The 8,646-nt window shown below is 40.2% G+C and overlaps 1 protein-coding gene across 4 annotated transcripts in view; it reads right to left on the reverse strand.

The window, feature by feature from the left end:
• LOC137857456 (cytosolic phospholipase A2 epsilon-like) overlaps positions 1 to 6,840 on the reverse strand; it is a 29,968-nt gene extending 23,128 nt beyond the window's left edge. For 2 of the 4 annotated variants that reach the window (XM_068683956.1, XM_068683959.1), the window contains exons 1-2: positions 6,655 to 6,839; positions 5,394 to 5,466 (exon numbers count right to left, since the gene is read on the reverse strand). In XM_068683956.1, coding sequence (XP_068540057.1) covers positions 5,394 to 5,466; positions 6,655 to 6,681 — 100 coding nt within the window. In that variant the 5' untranslated portion in view covers positions 6,682 to 6,839. Of the gene's footprint in view, positions 1 to 5,393; positions 5,467 to 5,821; positions 5,976 to 6,654 lie in introns of those variants that run through there. The other 2 variants (XM_068683958.1, XM_068683957.1) reach the window with 2 other exon arrangements.
• Positions 6,841 to 8,646: the final 1,806 nt, after the last annotated feature.

Genomic DNA, 8,646 nt, shown 5'->3' on the forward strand with positions numbered 1-8,646 from the left:
TGATCATTATCAAAGATGATCAAAAATGCCAAGGTACAATAACTTTTAAGAAGATGTGGGAGATGGTAAGCGTGGAAAAAGGCACTGCTCAGCTTAACTTCATAAGGACTGAGAAGGCATTACATAACTCAGCCCAAAGAAATTTATAAATACAGAATGTCTATTCAGAAATCAAAGCACATATGGCATTGCTATTATCTGTTAATAACACCTGAAGTTGCCTACATATGTTTGAAAGAAACTGAACACTAGTCTTGTGCTGTGTTTTCTATAAGCACAGCACTTCATAAAACATATCTCAGCTCTCGCTCAGATGTCCATCCAGGTTTGCTGGAACTTTCCAAGCTCAAATATGAGCTTGTCATGTTTGAAACAAAGTCATGTATCACAGCCTAAAGCTCTGCAATCTAAGTGGCGGAGAAAGAATGAAGGGCCATGAAGCTCTGTATAGACCTGTGACTTGTCAAAAAACATGGTTTGGTTCTACATTGCTGCCGTTATCACCTACTCATTCCAGCCTCTCTTCTCCACCCAAGCTTCTCCCTTGTTCATTTCCATTGCCTCCGCCCTCTTCCAACCTGTTTTAAAACAGGTTTTGAGATTTAAAAAATTATAAAACATTTCAAAGCCCATTTCAACTTCTCATTAGATAGGTATTTCCTCTGAACAAGAGGATAGTGAAGTCTACCAAGAGTATGTAGTACCACCACGAAAGACTTTCATAAGATCACCCCTGTTCAGTGGAAGACAACAGCTGCAGTACCACTTGTGCTGGTACAGTATTAGAGCATGGTAGCTGCTCCCAGCTTTCACCTTTGAGACAGGGATGAGCCTGACACTTTTATCAAAAGTTGACTCCTTTCACCAGTCCTTCAGACACTAAACAGTTTATCCTTCTAATGCCCCTGTGAGGTACCTAATACCCATTCTGCAGTCCTTAGTGTAGAGATGAGGAACCAATGCTCTGAGTAAAAACACCTTTTCCAAGACTACACCACTAGTCTACAGCAAGTCATGAGGGAACGTTGTATATAATACCTTTAACCACCAAAACAGCTTTCTATTCTTGCACACAGAAGGCACACAGAAGTCAGCATGGCTACAGGAAGATGGCCAGGTGCAATTAGTAGTTATGCAATTAGACCTTGATCCTGATCTGAACAGTTTTCATTTACAGTAAGAAAAGCCTTGCTTCAGGTATGACATCACAGGGAGGAGTTTCTGATGATCAGCAGTTGCTTCTTTTATGTGTTTTTGTTTCAGTTTCTTAACCAATTAGAAAAATCACTGTTTACAGGCCTTGTTGCAACTTTGTAGTTATCTACATAACTATTTCTCTGTCTTTGTTCAGGTACAAGCACTGACCTATTGTCAAGTATTTCTCTTAGGTTGCCTTTAGGATTTCTCTCAATGCAAACACGGCCCTCCTGAGGCGCTAGTAGCATGAGGAACCTAGATGAGATGTCTTACAGGGGCAGCAATGCTCTTAATCATAGGGCCACATTCGAGGATTTTCCTTAACCACAGAAAAAGTCAATGACCACATTCATTTTAACAGAAGACTGATTTCACCCTAAGGCATTAGTGCTGGCTGGCTCACACTATCTGCCTGCCTGCCTCACACTACAGCTGCTGCTGGCTTCTCACACTCATAATACAGGCAGTGGAAAGGGTAAGAAGCAGTATATGCAGCTTGTTTATCATGTCTTCAGTCATTCCTTTTCCTATCAAAGAGCTTCTTTTGGACAACACAGCAACTAAAGTCTTGCTATGGTGGGTTACCCAGGATTTAGATGATATAGGGAAAAAATTAGTAATAATGCCTTTCAAGTCTTAAAATCAATGGTCACTGCAGTATTGTGAGTTTGTTATTGAAATGACACAGCAACAAGACAGATTTAGCACTACAGCAAGATATAAAGACAAGTTTCATAATTTATGTAATGAAAACACTAATTGAGAATTAGGCTGTCATTTTAAAAATAAAATAAAAAAAAATAATATCACAGGTATTTCAGGAAACACTTTCTGGAACCTTGGACTTTGCTAAATGCAAAGTAGCAAACATGGTATGGCAAACAGCCTCAATGAAAACAATATCAACAATGGGGAATTTCCACAGTATGGGTCTAATTCCTGTTAGGTTGAAATGCAGTTGTACTTGGCTTGCAGAGAAGTCTTTCCAGAAATAAATTCTTACACAGTGGAAATGCAGGGTCCTGTACAGAGGTGGCTTCAAAGGGGGCTGTGAAGAAATGAATGCAGGGACTTGAGGATGAAGGCTCAGCTCTCTCTTTTAGAGATCTTGGCTGGTGGATCAGCCCTTGACAAACAAGACTTTTGCAACAACTGATCTCTTCCTACACATGGTGGCAGCTTCTGAAATCCAAGCTCCACCACACCAACTGACAGAAAAAAACACAAGGGAAGGTCACAGAAAGCCACTGGATGGAAGAACAAATTCAAGGCCTTTCAGAAGCAAAAGCGAAACTGATTTTGCCACTGCAAAGATGAGCATTGAGATAGCAGCAAAGGTTTTTGTGACAAGGAAACCAGTCTGGACAAACATTGTTGTTGATACATAAAGATTACATAGGCTAAAAGAGACTAGAAGAGTTGCTGCATTCATAGACATGCCATTTGGCCTGGGATATCACCACATCTGAAGTGCTTGGAGGATGAGAGAATGCTATACTGTTTCACCTTACTCTCATCCTCCTCCTGAGGCACCTGCCTTTGGCTGCTCTCAGACTTTAGCAGGGGAGACCTTTGGTCAGATCCAGAGTAGCCGTTCCTGTCCCTTGTGCACTTTGATGGGAATATAGGAATGTGGATAGGCCATGGGCCTCAGCCTGTGACTCCTGTACCTGGTGGTTCCTGCTGGCTACAGTTCACAGCTAACTCTTCTCCCAACAGCAGCAGCAATGTCAGCTCTTCTCTGCCAGGAGAAAACAGGCATGGCCATGTACCTGCCACTAGGAATGTGTCGCAGCTCCCTGTTTTGCCTGTGTTTCAAGCCAGCCTGTTTGGATGACGGATGTTCAAACTTCATGCAGTTAAACACATTTATCCACGCACTATCCTGTACAGCTGCAGAGAAATTGCACCATCCAGACAGTGAATCCAGATTCTGCTGGAGCAGTGGGTACGTTTGTGACAGCCACAAAGCTTTCACAGTTTAAAAACAAGAGATAGCTGCAGCTATGCAGCTGCTAATGTTAAGTTGTCTGCCGGTTCTGGAATAAATACAAGGGTGCAATTGTTTTGTGTGAGAGAGAGCCCTAAATAATATGTAGAAAAGGTCTTTTCAGGCCAGCCAGAAAATATTAGAATTTCTCTAGAAGGCATTTCTGCTGCCCAAGCAAGGCAAATAAGATTAGAAGTAATAATAATAATATCCATAACTATTTAATTGCAATATAAGCATACAGACCACCTCAAAGAATACCACTAAATCAGGAGCCAGACCTTGTGAGACACAGATCTCTTGGGAGATCTGTGGGAGAGTGGTGTGGTGAAAAGCATGCCTTAGTGCTTCTCCTGTCCAGAAGCATCTGCTGTAGGCCACTTCTGAGGACTACAGAACCAGATAAACCTTTGGGCTGGTCTAGTATCACCATTATTACAACTTTTTATGGAAAAACTTTAGCTAAACTCAAATATGTCCAGAAATTGGGATGCCATTGCCTTGGGAATTATGTGTACTACTTAGACTGTAGTTGCCTGATATCCTACATATGTTGGAGCAAATTCTTCTGATTCATGAGTAAGCCTTACTCATATCAGATTTCAACACATATTAGTAGCCTAATTCTTGTTATTATGCTCACACCACATACAAATACGACCTTTTGTTTGACACAAAAGGAAAAACCTAGGCAATCACGATCATAGTTAATTGACATAGATATCCTGTAATATAAAAACAAATCCTCTATTATACAACTTGTGCAAGATTTAAGTAGGCAAAGATGCTGTGGGTAGCAGCTCCTCTGCACAGAGGAGGACACGGGCTCTCCTTTAGCTGTACAGTGCCACAAAGCAAGAAAATCAAAGCATACTTGTCTTTGACACATGGTCTTCCAAAAACTACATTTTGGCCTAATCCAGCTGACTCCATCAAAGCACAGATAGGTTTTTCAGCTTGAACTACTTCTGCTCCCTCTTTCAACTCTGTCACCAACACCCTCTCTCTTAACAACTTTAAATTATACAAAAATAGTAAATAAACCAAATAACTGTAAATGGGAAATACAACCATTGTTCTATGCTTTTCCTAAAAAATGTTTTGTTTGAAATGTTTGAAATACTTACAAATATGTGAGTAAAGTTGTGAATTACATGAGAAATACATTCCCACAAAAAGTATTTTCCAAAATAATAAAAAATAGAATAATCCTAAACCTGAACTTATTTGTAATTTTATTTAGAGATGCTACTGTTAGTCTTATGGATCTATAAAGTAAAAAAAAAAAAAAAAAAGTTTTTTTTTTTTTACTCAGTTTCAGTTTGCTTTTTAACAGTGAATAATTTCTCATCTATTGACCTTTAACAATACACACTAGCCTTTTAAAATGGTGAGCAAAACCTTTGAGGCCAGTCCAATATTTTTTTGGAAAGCCATGTGGTCTCCATGGAAGCAAATATTCTTGCTGAGTTCACTTGGGTTTACTTACTATGTAAAGATACATATTCACTTCCTTCTTGCTACATTCCTGCCTTGTGTCTTCTCTCTGAGACAGATTTGAGTTGTCCCATCAGCTTGGTTTGTCCTACATGAGCAACCACTGAGATTTTTTCTTTTCCACTCTCACCCACCACACCAACCCCCCAGAAACATTTCAGTCATATTGTTTTTGCTTTGCAGGCCTGGTATTTCAAATGCATTTCAGTAAACCATTCACAGAAAAAGTTGTTTGACAATAAGCCATATAATGCCTTTTTTTTTTTTTTTGATAAGATAAAGAAATATAGATGTGCTTGAATGTACTTCTACTGCCTGCAAAAGACAGACAGATGGTAGCAGAGCTCCTCATATTACCCCACAGCCTGTAGCAGCCACTCATCATCAGTGCTGGCATTTTCATCCAGAAGCAGGGGCACAGCCTGTATCACAGCACGTCACACACTGTAACTGACACTTACTTGTTAACAGTTAAGACACTTCACAGTATACCACAGCTGACTTTTGGTATTTCCATTAAGTGTAACACTTCTATAAACTGAAAGGTATTGTTTATAAAAGAGTGTATTTTAAGAATAGCACATATTCAAACATGGAACAATATCTGAAACCATGGTGACACTTTGTACACAGATACATGTTAGAGTGCTCGGTTAGCCTTACTGCTTTCTGAACTGAACTACTATCAAAGAAAAACTGTGATACTCACACAGATCTGCCTTTCTCAGATTTCTCATCCTTATGACTTTTACAGAGAGGGAGCTGCATGGACATTCTTCACACTGCAGAAATATGACAAAACAAATAGTCGCATAAACATTAAATGGTTTATGCTTCATAAAGCATGCACTCCCGTAAGTGTTTGTTGCACTTTTTAACACCATGCAGCAAAATTGGAAGACTGGTTCTCCTGCCCTCTATCACTAAGAAACCTCTAGCTTTACTCATTCTCATGGGGCTGTTTTAGTGGTTAAGGACAGGGGGGAAGAGCAGAAAGGATGAGGGGCCCCATTCCACCACGCTTTGAGCACATTTCTCCCACGTGAAGACCATTGCAAGATTCTGTTCATTACTGTCCTGTCCTTTTGAAATGATAAACCTATAGATTCATAGGGTTTCTTTAATCACTTTGTTTACACTTTCACTCTGCTTGTTTGTTAAGCCATGGAGGTCCCACACTGGAGGTCTCTGAGCCCTTCATTGGTTTCAGTGAACACTTTTGCTAACATATCCCTGTTATGCAGAAATGCTCTGTAATTTCCATTTTAGAGCTAATGAAGATGACCACAGAATGATTAAGTAACTCATTCATAGTCAGACAGCAAGTTAATTTCAGAGCTGAGGAAAGGACAGAGCATGAGACTTTCTGAAGCCCAATAGAGAGTTTTGTGTCTTTCCCTTCCTATGTTCCACCAAAGGAGAGGAAGGAAAAAAAAGAAAAAAAAAAGAAAAAAAAAGAAAAAGAAAGAATTCACAGACCAAGATTTTCTTGGGTGTCAGCCATGCACAAACGTCAAACTAGTTCTATCTTTGTGTCTGTGATTAACTACTGTTGTAAGTCTGTGACTCTCCTATGTAAACCACTACCAGGTGGCTGCTAGCACAGCTACCTAGGCACAGCAAACAACAATACTCATAGCTGACAAATGCTGTGCTGAGAAAGATCCCAACATGCTTACATCAAACCACAGATTCAGCCCAGGTCCTCAGCAAATTTCTGTGAGAAACATCGGACTTCTTCCCAACCTCTGTGTGGGTCACCCAGTGCAGCTGATTTTTTCTCCACCACCAAAAATGCCTTCACAGGGATGTTAGTACCAGCAAAGCCATAGGTCTGCCTGACATAAATAAATACATGCATAAAGTTGGACTAACAGCTCCTGAGACCTATTCTAGACATCAGAATCCCAGTCACAAACACACCCCAGGTCATCTTCAGCTTGTAATGAATTTTGGTCTGAATTTCTTACCTCACGAGCACTCCAGTAGGATCCCATTTTGCTCCCAGCTGCATACAAGTCAGATATGGTTGTCACGTTAATGTTACAGGCAACAGCTGGTAGTGACTTGTGAAGCACCTCTGCAAACTTTAAGGAGGCACCTGTTAAGCACCAAGTGGCTTATCTATGCCCCACCTTCTTTATTGCCTGAAAGGGAAAGTATGAAGAGAGAAGGGGAGGGAATTTGCTGAGTTTATTTGATAGCTAAACACCACAGGTGTGTGTTGGAGGAATGCTGTACACACCAAGACGCTTAGAGCTATTAGCAAATCAAGATTAAGGAGTGATAGTGCACAGCACTTGCATGGATACCTATAACCTGGCAGTCTAACAATGCACAAATCAGAGAAGATAACAGTAGATATGTGTAGGATGAAGGAAAACAGCAGTTTAGCAGTAAATCAATAAACAGTCAAAAATATTGTGGAGAAAACTTTTAAAGATTCTGTATTTCAACCAAATTTGATTTACTTTCCTAAGGTAGAGTTACACACTGGTAGATTTCCCCCCCCCCTTTCATATGTGTGCTTGGTCAGTTTGATTATATGTTTTCCTGCTTTCAGGACCCTCACAAACAAGCAAAAAAAGAAAACAAACAAGCAAAAAATAAACCAAGACAAAAAAAAAAAAAACACAACACATTTTCCTCCAAATTTTGGCATACATTTATTTATCTTAAATGCTAATGTCTAGTTGTTTTCAACATGATACAGTGTAATTAAATTGATATAAAAATGACACTTTTTTTTTCTGGCAGAAAACTGCAACAGCAGATATGTAAATACCTGTGTATGTATACCACTACTAACAAGCCCAGATATCTGGTATGAAATCACCATTTGATGTCTGCTGGAGCTGATGTTGTATTCTCACAAAATGGTGGTAGTACCCACCACCTGTCTTCCCCTTCTACACACATCAGGAAAATGCACAATAAAAAAACTCAGTCCTGTACCTACAACATTCCCCAAAAGGCATTCTTTTTGGTAAGAGATCTTCAGCATCATAATAACATTCCTTAAATCCTAATTTCTTCTATTGCCCTGTCTACAACAATCATTCCCAAAATCAAATCATCCTGCTCTGTACAGTAAGAAATAAATATTACCAAGCTCAATAATCAGGTAAACCAAGTAAATCCATGAAAAGATGCTGAATCAGACAAGCAGCCTTGGCTGTTTGTCCAAAGCTGAGAAACTTGATCAGGAAGTGGGTAAGCCTGGACTGTTTTGTTAGCTTCTGCAGTGGTCGAGCTGTTGTCTCCTGAGCCTTCCCCTGGGAAAGTCTGACTTGAATAGTTCAAGGAAAGAAATACTCTGGACCAGTGTCCAGACCTCTATCCCCTCCTCCAGAGGATCTCTTAAACTCAGTGGGAGTGTCCCCTACAGTAAGCACTGGAGGGCATGGGTGGAGCTGGAGGGATCCCATCCTGGACACTGGCTAGCAAATGGCTCTGCTAGAAGTCCCAGGGGTAAGGCCCAGGACGGGCACCTGGGACACATCTAGCATGAGCATACAGAACAGGAAGAATCCAGTAACGGAAAACACAATGACAATGTCCAAGAAACTACAGTTTCTGTTTTGGTTCAGATTTTCTAATATTTTAGGGTACATCTCAAATTCCATTAATAGACATGCAGAAGGTGTAGCAGTCTGTAGGAGGGACCCTTAGGTCCCTTTTCTAAGGAATATGTATTTTCTAACTAGCCTGAGGCTGGTAAAACCAGGTGAGCAGGTCCTCACCATATGAACCAGGGTACCCCAGGAGACTTGGCAGACTTGGCTGATACAACACTCAGATCTTTGCAGTAACAGGACAACTCTGACAAACATGATGAGACCCTCCCTGGTAGGCATTAAAGATTAAAACATGATGCCCATTTTGACAGTTTGGGTTCTTTATTTTGAGCTTATCAGTGGCTTTTAAGATAGAATGTCAGACAGGATTTAAGATAAGAGTGA

This window comes from Anas acuta, chromosome 5 (genome assembly GCF_963932015.1).
Source record: "Anas acuta chromosome 5, bAnaAcu1.1, whole genome shotgun sequence".
Classification (NCBI taxonomy): Eukaryota; Metazoa; Chordata; class Aves; order Anseriformes; family Anatidae; genus Anas; species Anas acuta.